This window comes from Perognathus longimembris, chromosome 28 (genome assembly GCF_023159225.1).
Source record: "Perognathus longimembris pacificus isolate PPM17 chromosome 28, ASM2315922v1, whole genome shotgun sequence".
Classification (NCBI taxonomy): Eukaryota; Metazoa; Chordata; class Mammalia; order Rodentia; family Heteromyidae; genus Perognathus; species Perognathus longimembris.
In genome coordinates this window covers 73,725,370-73,742,517 of record NC_063188.1, presented here as the reverse complement: position 1 = coordinate 73,742,517, position 17,148 = coordinate 73,725,370, and the positions used below count along the sequence as shown (strand labels likewise).

At 41.7% G+C, this 17,148-nt stretch overlaps 1 protein-coding gene across 1 annotated transcript; it reads left to right on the top strand.

Annotated features, from left to right (window-relative positions):
- The first annotated feature begins 12,592 nt into the window (after positions 1–12,592).
- Positions 12,593–14,015, top strand: Mageh1 (MAGE family member H1). The gene has a single exon (XM_048336607.1). The coding sequence runs from the start codon at positions 12,840–12,842 to the stop codon at positions 13,497–13,499; it is 660 nt and encodes a 219-aa protein (XP_048192564.1). The 5' UTR covers positions 12,593–12,839; the 3' UTR covers positions 13,500–14,015.
- Positions 14,016–17,148: the final 3,133 nt, after the last annotated feature.

Here is a 17,148-nt window from a genome sequence, read left to right as displayed (position 1 = left end):
GAGGTGCAAGTAGAAGGAACACATTCCAAGCCAGCCCAGGAACAAAGCTCCAAGACTTTCCTGAAAAATAAAAGCAAAATTGGATGGGTGTGTGGCTCAAGTAGTAGGGTACCTGACTAGCCAGCACAAGGCCTCAAATTCAAACCCTCATGCTGAAAACAAATACTTATACAATGGACAGAGGTTAAATTTTATTTTGGAGCCTGGAATCTATAGCTCATATCTATAATCCTAGCTACTTAGGAGGCTGAGATATGAGGATCATGGTTCAAAGTCAGCCCAAGCAGGAGAGTCAGTGAGACTCTTATCTCCAATAAACTACCAAAAAAGCTGGAAGTAGAAGTATGGCTCATGCCGGAGAGTGCTAACCTTGAGAAAAAGAAGTTCAGCAATGGCACCTAGGCTCTGAGTTCAAACTCTGGGACAGACACAAAAGATTATTTTTTAAAAGTAGTATGAACTATTAGTGTACCCAATTTTCTACCTTAGGTGTCATTCCAGTTTATATTAAACCTATTATAATAATGCCATTTATTTAAATTCACAGTTGTGATCTACCTCACTCTCACAAACTCTGCTTATTACAAATTCTTAAATTCTGTAATACTGAATACACACTCATTATAAAGAAACCTTCACAAAACAATTGCTAAATGTCTTTGCATTCCTCTGGTGCCTTCCTGCAAGAAACCTGACAAATGGAAGATCTCAGCTATGAGTGATTAAGGGTTCTTAAGCTATTTCTAGGGGGATGTTTTCTCTTGAGAATAGATCTCCTTTAAAGGGCAAGAGTAGAGAGGACAACTTTAGCTCCAAAGCCCCTCATACTGAAGTAAACCTTCATCTTATATAAATGGTGGTTCTGATATGTAAGCCTGTTAGTGTCCAAGCTATCTACTCTATGCTCTATAGTGGTAATAATTATTTTTGCACAGAATGTTAAATTTTATTGGATTGTAAATTTTTCCATAATAATTTTTGCTTGTACTTTGAAGCTAAATTTGGACTGTTCTTTCTCATACAAAAGTAGACAGAACATTTTTAGAAAAAATATTGTTCCAAACGACTACAAAAGCAATACTTGCAAAACTGTTTAGTGTAAATCTACTGAACAACTCATGGGGGGAAAGGGAAAGGGGGAAGGGAGAGGGGGGAATGAGGGAGGAGGTAGGAAACAGTACAAGAAATGTATCCCATGCCTAACGTATGAAACTGTAACCGCTCTGTATATCAGTTTGACAATAAAAAGATAAATAAAAAAAGAAAAAATATTGTTCCTAAACACCTCAAGGGGAAATTGGATCTGAAACATTAAAATAAATTAATTATTAATTTTATAACTCAAAGAACTAAAAGTAATTTATTTCAATTGTCCAAGACCTGTAAAATTGGAAACAAAGTACCCAATCATCTTGTAAATATTATACTGGAGCTTGGGAACATTTTAATTCATCCAGTTTATAGTTCCACACATAAAAGAAGAAGAAAAACACAGGAAAAAATTATATACAGATGTTGCATGCTGTCAGGCCAGACAAACAAAACACACACATATTCCAGAAGGAGTAATTTGAATAGATAATGACAAAACTGGAAATTCCTATGTCCCATTTGGTTGTAGGAATATTTTCTTTCTATCAATAGCAATATATCTGGACATTTGTGCATCAATGTCTATATAATAGAAATAATTATTTGCAACTACTGTTGTATTTAGACATTCTTTCTTTCTCTCTCTCTCTCTCTCTCTTTCTCTCTCTCTTTTGCAAGTCCTGGGGCTTGAACTCAGGGCCTGAGCACTGTCCCTGGCTTCCTTTTTGCTCAAGACTAGCACTCTGCCACTTGAGCCACAGCACTACTTCTGGCCGTTTGCTATATATGTGGTGCTGGGGAATCGAACCTAGGGCTTCATGTATATGAAGCAAGAACTTTTGCCACTAGGCCATATTCCCAGCCCCTCTTTCTCTTTTTGTATTTGTCTCAGTCTATCTTCTTGAGTCCTTTCTTTTCTCTATTAGATAATAGGCAAGGATTCCTTAGTGATCTTCTAGCATTTCATCTACAGCCACAAGAGAACACATGATATATGGTTCCAGCCTTGGGAGAGAAAAAGTTAAGAGTATGGAGAACTGCTTTGAAGAAACTTTAGGAGCTACATCTCTCAGCAATCCTTGGGCTAGTGGTCTTGGGTGGTTGGGAAAGTCAGCTGGAAGAGGAAGTTGATTAGCCAGCTTAAAGGAATGTGAATCTCTCTGTCAGAGTCCTGTTTGGTTACACTGAATTAGTAGTACACTTCTAGTCTCTGAAAATGACAATAGTTCTTTACTTAGCCAAGCTTTAGTCATCCTTCCAAACCTTCTAGGTCCCATTGGGCATTAGAAACGTAGGTTTAGCAAAGAACTCTACTAAGTCAGTTTAGTAAGAAACTCCTACCCCTCACTATCAGATCAGCTGTGATATATGATCTATTTTCTCTTCCTCCACCATGCCTAATGTCTGGTTACTTTGAGTTGTCTCAGCCAGACTCCTGTTAAGTCAATTTAGCCAGAAGCTCCCTTTTTCCTTGTGTTCCCTCTTAGTAACTTTCCATCCAATGGTCCCACACTGCTCCTTAACTCACTAATTCACACTTGGCTATGCTATATTTGGAGTTGAGCCCAGTATCCGCGCCCCCTCCACCACCCCCGACTCTGCCAACACACACTTCAGGACTCCACTGCAGTGATCCTAAACCTATTACAGTGAGGTCCAAATAAAGTTAACCTGCTTTAATAAATATCATTAAATAATTGTTTCTTTGACAAGAGAAAATGTTAACATCCCTGAAATAACTGGATTGATGGCAGTGATAAAACCCCAGTAGCCCCCTCATCTTGGGGGTACTGATCACTTGAAAGTGGAATTTCCTGAAGACAAAGGGTTCATGTGGTAAGGAAGGTGATGAAACAGGGGCAGGACAGGCGCTATGAAGTAGAGTGTGGGAGATGAAGGTAAGGTAGGCTTCTCAGGACATAGGCTCATTACAATATTTTTAGTACACTATAGACATACATGAGAACACATCCTACCTCTTCTTTTGAGTATATTTATTTATTCACATATTATTTTCTCAACTGTCCTTTTATTGAGCTTCATTGGAGTTGAACTCAGGAACTCAGTTTCTTTCTTGGTTTTTCCTGCTCATGGCTGGTGCCCTACCACTTGAGCCATACCTCCACTTCCAGCTTTTTTGCTGGTTCAATAGCGATAAGAGTCTCACAGATTTATCTGGCCTCAAACTGCAGTTCTTAGAACTCAGTCTCTTGAGTAGTTAGGATTACAGGCATGTGCCACGAGAACCCAAGTTAGATAAGTGTCTCAATAGGTAAAGAATTTAAAGATATGCAAGTGGCTATACAGTTTTTATAAAACAAAACGTAACTATTTAAGTATATTTTGTCATAGAAATATTTCTTTTGCATATTTTTATTTCATATGTTTACAAGTATATTTAAAATAAAGAATAATATGAATAAGCCATATGCTTCAACATTTTTGAGTAAGAGAGTGAAATAGACAAACCAAATTAACTATATGTTATTAACTGTTTAAGCTGAATAATAACTCTCATGTGCATTATTTATTTTTATTATTATTATTTGCCAGCCCTGGTGCTTGAACTCAGCACTGGCCCTGGCTTCTTTTTGCTCAAGGCTAGTGTTCTACCACTTGAGCCACAGAGCCACCTCCGGCTTTTTCTGTGTATGTGGTGCTGAGGAATTGAACCCAGGGCTTCATGTGTGCGAGATAAGCACCCTACCACTAGGCCATATTCCAAGCCCTTTATTTTATTACTTCATGTTTTAAAACTTCTATCGTATTTTTATGTTATTTCACAAAAATGTTCTCTGAGAAAATATAACTTAATATAAGCAAATAATACTACCTTTCTATTATATGTCCATATAGACATTTGGATATAACTCCACACTGTAAATTTATCAACTTTATAAGATTGAACAGCCAGTTAAGCATTCAGTGATGCTTGTTATATTTCTGATCATCTTTATTGCTCGCTATGTACATCATAAAAACATATACCTTGCTCTTCAAGGATATTACCAAAAGTAAGATAGAATACATGTAAGCAGAAATCAGCAACACAAGGCTACCAGTGCTAAATTAGAAGTTTCTAGAAGTGCTGTGGAAGGACAGTGACCTGGGTGAAGAGTAGCCATTAAAATAAAAATAAAATAATGCTTAAAGAGAAGCAAAAAGAGAAGTCTTAACATTCCTGTGTGACAGAGCTCATCTTTATTGTCATTTCACTAGTGATCAGATCCTGTCCTTAAGTCTGTTCACACCAATTATTGTGTACTTAGTACTTCAGTGTTGTTCTTAATAACTGTATAGCTGTGTTCTAGCTTGGGAACTATCAGAGTGATAGGAGGTCATACATACACTTATTAGAAGGCTCAGAGCTAAGGATACAGATGAAATAAAAAGAAGTAATGAAATAAAAAACATGAAATAAATAAAATAAAAACTCTTTCTGAAGGTAGAAATCTGATGCTCATTGGTGACTGATTTTGCTCTGTTTCCTGATCATAGTCAAACATCATTTCCAAGTGCCTTTTGTTTCAAGGAGAGACATTATAGCCACATCCTATCCAACAGAACGCAAGCACAAGTGATGTATGTTATTTCTAGGACGGCCACGTGATCTCTTACGTGACCATTTTCTCTCATCTCTTAAGTATAGAGTTTTCAGCAAAGTCAAGGTTATGATGTACAAGAGTCACATTAGGGGGCTTGGAATATGGCCTAGTGGTAGAGTGCTTGCCTCGAATACATGAAGCCCTGGGTTCGAGTCCTCAACACCACATATATAGAAAGGGCCAGAAATGGTGCTGTGGCTCAAGTAAAGTGCTAGCATGGAACAAAAAGAAGCCAAGGACAGTGCTCAGGCCCTGAGTTGACGCCCCAGGACTGGCATAAAAAAAGTCACATTAGTTGGTACTTGATTGCTACTCAAAGGATAGATATCCAGGGCAGCCTCTCAATAAAGAATATCCTTATGGGCCTTTGTTTGAATTAAAAATGTTTTTCTTTAAGCTTCCGAGACTCATTTGTTGGTTATTATATCAACTGGCCGTACTTACTATAACTAATTTTTTTTGGCCAGTCCTGGGGCTTAATCTCAGGGCCTGAGCACTGTCTCTGGCATCTTTTTGCTCAAGGCTAGCACTCTGCCACTTGAGCCACAGTGCCACTTCTGGCCGTTTTCTATATATGTGGTGCTGGGGAATCGAACCCAGGGCTGTCATGCATACGAGACAAGCACTCTTGCCACTAGGCCATATTCCCAGCCTCTACGGTAACTAATTAACACACTTCTGAGTGTCAAAACAAGCTTAGAGGCAATCTATCTTTATTCATGTATCATATATTATTGATAATAATCAAATAAGGACCAAGTAGGGCTGGGGATATGGCCTAGTGGCAAGAGCGCTTGCCTCGTATACTTGAAGCCCTGGGTTCGATTCCCCAGCACCACATATACAGAAAATGGCCAGAAGTGGTGCTGTGACTCACAGTAATGCCACCAGCACAACAATGTTCATCGCAGCACAATTTGTCATAGCGAGAATCTGGAACCAACCCAGATGCCCCTCAGTAGACGAATGGATCAGGAAAATGTGGTACATATACACAATGGAGTTTTATGCCTCTATCAGAAAGAATGACATTGTCCCATTTGTAAGGAAATGGAAGGACTTGGAAAAAGTTATACTAAGTGAAGTGAGCCAGACCCAAAGAAATATGGACTCTATGGTCTCCCTTATTGGGAATAATTAGTACAGGTTTAGGCAAGTCATAGCAGAGCATTACAAGGCCCAATAGCTATACCCTTATGAACACCTAAGATGATGCTAAGTGAAATGAACTCCATGTTATGGAAACAATTGTTATATCACAGTTGTAACTACTTTCAACGTCCTATGTGTATCTGTAGCTTCTATTATTGATGATGTTCTTGTATCACATTCCTGTGGTTGTACCTACACTATCTCTGTAATCTTATCTGAGTATATTGGAAACCGTGTTTATTGGTATTGGAAGTAGGAAATTCAAAGGGAATACCAAATTTGAGAGCCACAGGGTAAAAAAGAGAAACAACTACAAAAGCAATACTTGCACAACTGTTTGGTGTAAGTGAACTGAACACCTGGGGGGGGGAAGGTAAAGGGGGGGAGGGAGGAGGGTATGAGGGACAAGGTAACAAACAGTACAAGAAATGTATCCAATGCCTAATGTATGAAACTGTAACCTCTCTGTACATCAGTTTGATAATAAAAATTTGAAAAAAAAACAAAGCAAAACTAAAAACAAAAATAACAGATGAAATTTACAAAATTACTACAAAGAAGAAGCCGGGTGCTGGTGGCTCACTCCTACTGTAATCCATCCTAGTTACTCAGGAGGCCCAAGGTCTGAGGATGGGTCTCGAACTCCGGGACTGAGTTGAGCTTCAAGGCTCGAGGCTACCGCTCCTACCACCTGAGCCACAGGGCTACTTCCGGTTTCCTGATGGTTCATTGCAAATAAGAGTGTCACGACTTTCCTGCCCGAGCCGGCTTTGAACCGGTACTGCGATCCTCAGACCTCAAATTTTTGAGTAACTAGGACTATCGGTGTGAGCCACCAACGCCCGGCTAGAAGCCTATGTTTTGAAGTTAAGAAAAGTCCACCAAAGAGGCCGGAAGTGGACTCAAGTGGTAAAACCGCCGGCAGTGGACGTATGGCGTCAGTGCTAAAACTGCCGGAAATGGTCCAAGTGGTCAAGTGCTAGCCTTGAGCAAAAAAAAAAAAAAACAACCAAAAAAACCCCAAACCCTCTGGGATAGCACCCAGCCCTGAGTACAAGCTCCAGGACAGGCACACAAACACAAAAACATACCAAAAAGAGCATTATCAGTTCTAGTAAACGGAAAGACTACTAAATACATATGATTAACAGAAAAGAGTGCAGATATTAAGTGAAATATTTTATAAAATTAACATTAATGAACTAGACCCACAGGTATCTACACGGAAAATTAGTACATTTTTAATCTAATATGTGTGGATATATGCATAGGTTGCAAATATGTATTGCTTTACATATGCCCATAGGCATAATGATTTTATTAAATTTATGATAGCAGACCTCAGTGAGGATGGAGATAATAGAATGGGTGAGGTAAACAGAACATATGGCGAATGTATTCTACCAGTAACAAAGAATGAGGAGAAAATAGAATTTAATACTTAAATTAATACAACTAGGTATTGGCCATGTGGGTGTTTATTATAGTAATCTCTGTTCTTGCTCCTCTTCTTGATATTAATTTGTACTAAAATATATTTCATCCCCCCCCAGCAATCAAATAGCCACAAAATAGCCCAACCACTTTTGTTTCATGATGATAGGAGTAGACACAATCTGCACTTCCTCATAAGGCTCAATTGACTTACATTTGTACAGTAAGTCATACACATAGTGAAAAGCAATTCAGACAAATCACCATTATATTAGAATTCTAAGAAGTTCTCAAATGAGAGAAAGCACATGAAATCAGATTTACTTGTTCAGGTAAGGCCAGTAAATCTTAGATCACATGGAGTGCAAAGGTCATTCCAAATGGAATAACCAATGAGAGTGCTCACTGCCCTAGAGAAGTACTTGTGGAGATCAGAAAGTTGATTAGTGTTCCTCAAAAAGAATACACCCTAGCACTTAGCTTCATGCAGTAGCAAACATCTGGAACAATGCCTGAGAAAGATCACACTAGTAGACAACACCAGAGAAGAAAAAATGTACATCTACACTTCCAAAAATCATTTTCAACATACCCAGGCCAGTCTCAAGTTTCATCCATGTCCTTTCCCATACTTTGATTGAAAATATTCTAAAAATGCAAATTCAAATTCACCACAGTAACAATCAGAGCTCTTATTCATTAAGTATTTCCCATGAACAAGGCACATATGCCTTGTCTATTAGTTTCCTTATGGTTAGGTAGCAAACTGCCACACATTTTGAAGTTTAAATGACCCATTTTATTATTTTGCTAATCTAGAGGTGTTAACTCTAAAATATGTATATGGAACTATATGTTTCCTAGGGACTGTAGGCATTCTCTTGTACTTTCCACTTCCTAGAAGCTGTCTACATTGCTTGGTTAAATAGCCCCTTCCTTCATTTTCAAAGTCAGTAGTGTATCATCTTTTCTCCTTTCTTCTCTCTCTTTCCATCCTGAAATCTTTTATTGACTCTGATCTTAGTTTCTCCCTTTTCTAAGAACTGTAAGAGCTGGACAGTGGTGGCTCATGCCTGTAATCTTAGCCATTCAAGGTTCAAAGCCAGCCTGGGTGGGAAATTCTGTGACACTCTTATCTTCAATTAACCATTAAAAATAAAAAGCCAGAACTGGAGAAGTGGTAGAGTGCCAGCCTGGTACATGAGAGGCTAAAGGACAGCCCCCACTTAGACAATCCCTGAGTTCAAGTCCCAGTACCTGCACACAATACAACCCACCCACACACACACACACACACACACACACACACACACACACAGACTATGATTATGTTGGGCTTAGATAATCTCTCCATCTCAATATCCTAACTTCATTACATTTGAAAGGTTCTTTGTTCATAGAAATAAAGTCATTCATTCACAGGTCCTGAGGATAGGAACAGGAACATCTTTGATAGCTGGAGGTCTGTCACAACCTATATAATTTACCTTTCATTCTTCAACCGTATTTATGATATATACATTTACAAATGGGCTTAGAAAGGTTAACTAATATTCTGGACTTGACACAGCTTGAAAGAGATAGAATCAAACAAGAATAGAAAATCTGGGAAGGTAAGTAAAGACCCTTGCAATGCTCTTGCTCACATCTGTATTTTTTCCTCGTTACTTTCCCTTCTGCTCTTATCTTATGAGAGCACGAAGATTCCCATGTTAAGCCTCCTTGTATCACTAAATATGCACTGAAATGGATCCACTACGAGGTATAATGGCAGAAGCTAGGTTTGGAAATATAAAGGTCTACATTCAAATACTGAAATTCAGAAGCAGGGCTATTGGGGAAAATTAGTTAATACCTCTGTAATTTCATTGGTAAATAATGATTTTAAAGATTCCACTTGGAAGTAGGTTAGACAAATAACATGGTAGCCTACAACATCAATGTTTAATTTCTCTCCTCTTATTGAACTCTCAAAGCCCCCACAAATCACTTGTCTTCCACTATCACATACTTCTTACCCCAAACATAAATGACCAAGCTGGGCATTGGTGGCTAATGCCTGAAATACTAGCTACTCAGGAGGCTGTGATCTGAGGATTGCCAGTTCAGATCTAGTGACAGATCCGAGAGACTCTTTTCTCTATTTAACTTGCCAAAAGCTGGAAGTAGAGATGTGGCTCAAGTGTTAGAGTGCCAGACTTGAGTGAAAAAGGCAAAGGCCAGTGCAAGGTCCTGAGTTGAAGCTCCAGTACCAGCACAGACACAAAAACATACATGACCTCTAACTTCCCAAAGCATGGTTTTATGATTTCCTCCTGTTATTTCCATGCCACCACACCTGGTAATATTTTTACTATATGACATATTCTTTATTGTGCAATAATCTCTGTGGCCTTGTCTTGTAAATGTGATTTAGTTAAGTTTTTAAGAACACTTGACAATACCCTAGAGCCTAAATTCTGTTCCTGGTTATTCTACTGGAGGAAGTAGATAGAAGCTGAGGCCTTAAGTTGCACATTTCAGTAGGGTTTGACTATAAAGAAAATTTCTGTAAGAAAGTGAACTTGGGAAGATAATGAGTTTACCATATCATATTTTCATAAGATCCCATCAGAATGGGGACAAAAATCTCAAAGAATATGTCTGAATTTGCAATATTCTAGGCATCCAGAATGCCAAATATGAAAATAAAGAGATGGATGGATAGATGATGAAATCAGGGAAAACTGCTCCAATTCAGAATTTCTTATGTAAGCTGTTGGCCTTCCAGAGCCGTAGAACAAGTTGGACAGACAAGGCCAGAAAGAGATCAGACATTCCTGTCTGTACACAACAAATCAAACCACAAGGACATTAGGTGAATGCCTCAGGGTCAAGGGGCACATAAGTGGTACAGACTGAACTAGATGTTATGTTCCCGGTCTAATTTTTCTGTTTGTTTCTCTCCATGAAGTCCATCTCAGAATTATTCATTCAATACAGCCATCTTATTCCACAAAACACATCAAAACCTGGGAAATAGCAAAGACTATGGACTAGCTAGGATTCCTTCCCCTGGTAGGGTTACAAACTGGAGATCTGTCATGCAAGATTCTAATCCTCTCATCCAAAGTGGTAAAAAGAACTCCCTTGACTTTTAAGAATTCACTTAAGAACACATGGAAAAAAATTTCCCACTATGTGTTTTGTTCAGTTTCTATTTATGGAAGGCCACTCTAACTGCTTGAAACACTTGAAGGGCCAAGTCTGTGCTTACTGTGTGACAAGGGCTTTTCATTTACTATCTAATTCATACAACCCTAGAAACCAGTACTTTAAGTACCTCTACCTTTATAGAGAGAAAATAGCCTTGAGGCAGGTGAGCTTTAGAAAAAGAATGCTTAAACCAACCCCCTCTCTTAGTCATGCCCTAGGAGACCCTGAGTTCCATTTTCTCCCCTGTCCCTCCCATGGCCACTCAACCCTTAGGGGTAGTTAGTGGTCAGTTTGTGATTGGGACTTCTCTCTAATGATAAAAAAGAAAGCTGGGTTAGTTCTAAACAGGAACATTACTGGTATAGTGGAAATGTATGGGACCTTACGCTGGCATTTGTATAACAAACTCCTATTTAAGACTTCATGCAGATGGATTGCATCTCATATATACACTTAGAACTATAGGATGGTAACCTAAAAATATCTATGAAGTCATGATCTTCATTTTCCCTAAGATCAGCCCACTCTCATTACTCTGAAGTGCTCCCACATTCTCTGAAATCTAGAAAGCTGAAATTTTCTTAACCATGCTTGTTCTTGGGCCATCTAGCCCAGTCCTGCCATTTTCATTATGGTCTCTCTGTCTCTGTCTCTGTCTCTCTGTCTCTCTCTCACTGGTCCTGAGCCTTGAACTCAGGGTCTGGGTGCTGTTTCGGAGCTTTTTTTGATCAAGGCCAGTACTTGAGCCACAGTTCCACTTTCTACTTTTTTGGGTAGCTAATTGGAAATAACAGTCTCACAGACTTTCTTTCTCATGCTGGTTTTGAACCTGAAATCCTCAGATCTCAGCTTCCTGAGGAGCTAGGATTATAGGCATGTGCCACTAGTGTCCTCCTCTCTTTAACTCATTGCTTTGCCACTTTATTTCTCTCTTGTTCTCCCCCCTCCCTCTCTCCCTCTCCCTGTATCTCCTCCCTCTGTCTCTCTGTTTCTCTCTTCATTTCATTTCTTGTTGGAGTTACCAAAAATCTGGAATCTTCACTCCCTTGACTACCCACTGGTAACAGCCTCAGAGAGGTGAATCTATTTGAGCAAGCTAGTATCTGGAATCTGGAATATTAAGAAGGATTAAAAAAACCCAGCATGATAGCTGTAGGGCCTCCCTCAAGGGAGTAAAAAGTCTCCCTTTGGGAGATAGAGATAAGTTTGGGGAGGGAGATGGCTGTAAGCTAGCAGATGGAATCTAGATAGTTGGAAAGGGAGGGGAAGGCTCTTCAGGCTGAAGAAATCACAAAAGCAAGATGTGGATAAATTCACCATGTCCTCTGAATAAAGCAGGTCAAATAAGGTGGTATTGCAGGTATATGAGCCTAGAAACCCTGGAGCCATCCTACACTTCATCTTTGCCTGTCCGTTCCCAGTTTCCATTAGGTCCTTACAAAATTCACTCTTTAAATGCCTCTCTGCCTCTTCATCTCCATGGCAACAGCCTTCAGGCTCACTCCCCTCCCCCTTGCTTCATAGGTGGTCTGCCTGCATTCTGCCTGGGAGATTGCAGAAATTCAAGTCTGATACTGTTTCTGCCCTGCTCAATGACCTAGCCAATATATACCATGCCCTACCCGCTTGGCACCCCCATTCCAACATTTTCCCCCGCCCGGGCCATGACCTTATCATCCACTGGGCTCACAAATGAGATACACACAGCGCCTTCTATCTATGAACCTGCTGTGTAAGCCAGGGCAGGAACGAAGGGCTGGGGTCAACTGATGCTTTCCAGGGACACAATCCGCCTCCAGCCCCCGTGCTCTCACCCCGACCACTGGCCTTCTGTGTGAGTGGATTTGAGACCCACTGCTTCACAAGACCTACGACCAATCTTAGAATGACTGTGTCACACCGAAGAATACAAGAACACTATAAATACAAACCCATTATGTATAAGAATGCAAAAACACTATGAGCATTGTTCCTTGCATACTCCAGTCTCCACCAATCCCTAGTGTCATGTCCACCTTTGTCCCACCCAGTAAGCCTACTCCTTTTCCTATCTGCTAGCGGAAGTCCCTGTGGAGAATCTGCCTACTTCCTCTTCGGGGTTCCGGCGAGTGCGTGGCAGGAGAGGCGGGGCCAATTCTCGCGCGCGCTAGCAGCTGTGGAGAGTGCCCGCGGCTACTGCAGGCACCAGGCAGCTTGCCTGAGCCAGAGCTTTGTGACTCCGTGGTGTGCTGCTACAAAGACTATTGACGTTAGCGTTTTCAGCGGCGGAGCCTTCTTAAGGCAGATAGCGCCGCTTTCCACCGAAACTACAGGCCTTTATCGCCAACCTTGCCCTTAGGTTTCCAGCGCCTAACGAGAAACATGCCTCGGGGGCGAAAGAGTCGGCGCCGCCGTAACGCCAGGGCTGCGGAAGAGAATCGCAACAATCGCAAGATCCAGGCCTCGGAGGCCTCTGAGACCCCGATGGCTGCTTCTGTGGTCCCCAGCACCCCTGAAGACGATCTGAGCGGCCCTGAGGAAGACCCAAGCACTCCGGAAGAGGCCTCCACTACTCCTGAGGAAGCCTCCAGCACTGCCTTAGGACAAAAGCCCCCTGTAGCCCGGAGCAATTTTCAGGGCACTAAGAAAAGTCTCTTGATGTCCATATTAGCCCTCATCTTCATCATGGGCAATAGCGCCAAGGAGGCCCTGGTCTGGAAAGTGCTGGGGAAGTTAGGGATGCAGCCTGGGCGACAGCACAGCATCTTCGGAGATCCCAAGAAGGTCGTCACGGAGGAGTTTGTGCGCCGAGGATACCTGATTTATAAGCCAGTGCCCCGCAGCAGTCCGGTGGAGTATGAATTCTTCTGGGGCCCTCGAGCACACGTGGAATCCAGCAAGCTGAAAGTCATGCATTTTGTTGCAAGGGTTCGTAATCGATGCTCCAAGGACTGGCCTTGTAACTATGACTGGGATTCAGATGATGATGCCGAGGTTGAAGCTATCCTGAATTCAGGTGCTAGGGGTTACTCTGCACGCTAGGGAAATCTGAGGCAGACCCTTAGGAGTGGAAAAGAGTTCAAGGTATCCCAAGGAGTAGGTGGCCTGGGTCTTGTGTTGACAGTAATGTGGATCGGGGGAGGGTACTGTACTTGGTATTTGTGATCAGTGCTAATTGTTTAACTGGGAAATAGAATGCTGGCTTTAGATATTGTACACTTGTAATCATTTTACAATGCTTTGATTAAGGATGACAGTATGTTTCCATTTAAAATTGGTGTTTTTTCCCCTCTGTCATTGAGATCTGTTATAATAGCTATGTTATAACTCTGAAATGATTTCATTATATTTTGTGATGTGGTAAACAATTATATCACTGAAATAAGTTGTACTTTGGAAGTTTGATATAACCAGTAAAATGTGGGAGGAGGATGAGGTAATTGTCCATATCAGACCTTTCTGAAATCCTTTTTATCTGCTGTCTTGTAAAGTACACACTACTATGAATATGATTACTGACATGAAAATATACACAAAATAAAAGCATAGTAACTAGTACATGTTGTCATTTATTGCCCACCTGTTATGTGAGAACAAAGTATGTCTGTTCTAGGGAGAGGCCTTACCACACAGCCCAGGTTCCAAAGGAGGTTCTGGATTGTGTGGGAGAGAAAAATAGGGAAACTGGCAGAACAATAACTGCTATGCTAGAGAAAAATCATGGAGTTCAGGAAAATACAGAAAAGCAAACACGACTCCCTGGGGAGATGAAAGAGGCAAGGAGGCATCACAGTAGGATACTTGAAAGTTCAAGAGATGCTCAGAGATTCTAGGGGAGGAATGAAAGTGGCGTCAATGGATACTGTACTGTGATGTGGGGATGGATATTTATTAGATAATTAAGTCAGATTGGCAGGAGGAGGTGTTGCCAAAGAGCAAGGATATCAAATGAGTCTGTGGAAGTAGAAATGCACTTTAAAAATCTTGAGAACAGGGAGCAGAGTGAGGAGTGCTTGCATGAAAAAGCCTACTGTGGGGCACTAGAGAAATGAGAGGGTATTGTTGATAAACAACACTCTGAAATGCCATTGGAAGTGGGGGAGGGAGTAAGGTGAGGGGCTGAAGGCAGCATGGACACTGGAAAAATCACTGAAGTACTGGGGTTCTGCCAAGGGAAAAGAAAGAATAAGAAGTGAGGCAGGGAAAGAGGAGCAGAGCCACTTCCCCAAAAGGAGGCAGTTGTCACTGGCTTTATTCATAACAAAGCAATGATGACGAACAAGTAATAAAGGAAGAAAAGCTCATATATATATATATATATATATATATATATATATATATTTCCAGTTCTGGTCCTTGAACTCAGGGCCTGAGCACTGTCCCTGGCTTCTTTTTGCTCAAAGCTAGCACTCTGCCACTTGAACCACAGCACCACTTCTGGCTTTTTCTATATATGTGGTGCTGGGGAATTGAACCCAGGACTTCAAGTATATGAGGCAAGCACTTTTGCCACTAGGCCATATTCCCAGCCCCAGAAATGTTCATAAAAAGCAGAGCTTCTATGTCACTAGAAGAGGCACATGGAAGAATCATTTTGTGACACCTCTGAACGGTAAACTCATAATTCTCTCATAGAGGTTGTTTTAGTACAACCATTGTTAGAAATGTATGTGTGTATTAGACACACACACAGAAAGAGAGGAGGAGAGAACAAGAGGGCACTAGCATTTTCCCTTAACCCAGTTTAAGAAGTCAAAAGGACGGGCTGGGGATATAGCCTAGTGGCAAGAGTGCCTGCCTCGGATACACGAGGCCCTAGGTTCAATTCCCCAGCACCACATATACAGAAAACGGCTAGAAGCGGCGCTGTGGCTCAAGTGGCGGAGTGCTAGCCTTGAGCGGGAAGAAGCCAGGGACAGTGCTCAGGCCCGGAGTCCAAGGCCCAGGACTGGCCAAAAAAAAAAAAAAAAGAAGTCAAAAGGTCACCGTCCCCTAGCATATAGAGGCCTAAGGTACATTAACTCACATAGAGTCAAAGTTTGAGAACAAGGAAGTCAATGAACTTCTCATCCATCCTATCACAGGCTCTCTGAATCTTTCACCTCCCCAGACCCTGCAAGCAAATCTGGAGAGGTGGGAACCACCTCTCCACTCTCCTTAGATAAACATTCACAAGAATCTTTGACCAGCTCTAGATCCTACCATATTTTCCCCTAGGGCTAAATGTAGGAACTGAGAATGTCCTCTAATAAGAGAGCTAAGCTAATCTAGCCAGCCTTGTGAGGTTCCCAGTAACAACAGTCACACAGAAGTGTGACCACAATTTTTCCTACCTTTTCACCTCCAGATTTACTCAGAGAGCCAACTGTATGCAAGCCAAGACCCTGGTACAAGTTAGACAAAATGAAGAATTTCCTGCCAATGCCCAGGGACCCATGCTTATGAGCCTGAAGGCCAGAGAGGCTTGAGACCAAAGTGATAGCTGTGAAGTCACAGGAATTCCAACTTCATTCAGTAATCTAGAGAACAGTGAGAGCAACATGAGAGAAAGCAGGCACAGAAAATCCACCTGCGTTCTGAGGCCCTCAGAGGCCCTATTTGTCACAGCAGCTCCACAGGTGGACAAGTTGGCAATTCAGGGCAGAGATTACCAGATGACTTTCCTGCCTAGAGACACAAATGGCAAGAGACAAACCCTATACAACACCACATATCCATTGCCTGCAGCCCAGCAGCTATCCTCCAGGCAACACCACTGTCTCTCTCTGCCTGCCAATTCATTCACAAGATTTCTGCCCTCAAGGAACCTCAAAGTTCCAAGCTTCAGCCTCCCATACATGTGGAGAAGGAGGCCCACTTGAATGAACTTCTCCCTCATTTACAGGAGGGGGTTCATAGAAGTCGCTCAGCTCCAGGTAAGTCAGCCAGGAAGTGGCAGGGCCTGCAGATGACAGCTGTCTCCAGGATCTGCTTTTTGCCAGAGGTTGGCCCCCTATATCCCTGCCAGGCCTGATTGCTCCTAGCTCATTTTACAGGAAGCTCCAGCTACCTCAGGGGAGGCTTTATGTCCTCCCAAAGAGTATGTGAATCTGTGAAGTCTTTAGCTATGGTGGGAATAAACATCCAAGTGTTTATCCAAGTGCTTGTTAGCAAGTGCAGGCCAAGAAGCTTAATGCAGTCAGTGTAGCAGCAGTATCCAGCCAAAGGGGAGAAAGTCTGCCTCCAGCCAAACTACAGAAGAGCTGACTGCTGGAACACTGAGATCCCTGGGCAGAATCTCCACTGTGATTAGCAAACAAAGGCTAGTGAACTTTTCTAGCCTAGAGAGGGAGTACTCCAAGGGTTAGGTACCTATCCTGTGGCCTGAGTTGCAGTCAGTCTGCACTGCAAAGAGTTAATTTTGTTTGGATGAGGTAAAAGCTGTCAGAGGGCGGGATTTCCGGTGGCTGTGAAATGAATGGCAGGCCTGAGGGAGAGGCAAGCAAAGGGGCTTCTGCAAGGTGCTGAGCAGAGGGGAAGAATCATTGTAATATTTACACCATATCTATGAGCTTGGAGCTGTCTGCAGCCCCCATGTTGTGAATCTTTGGCTCTGCAAATCTGAAACTAAGCAGGGCTCAATCCAGCAGAGATTCCATTTCCATGAAATGAGTGGGAGAGCTGCAGTTTTAGTTCCAAGGATCACTGTCAA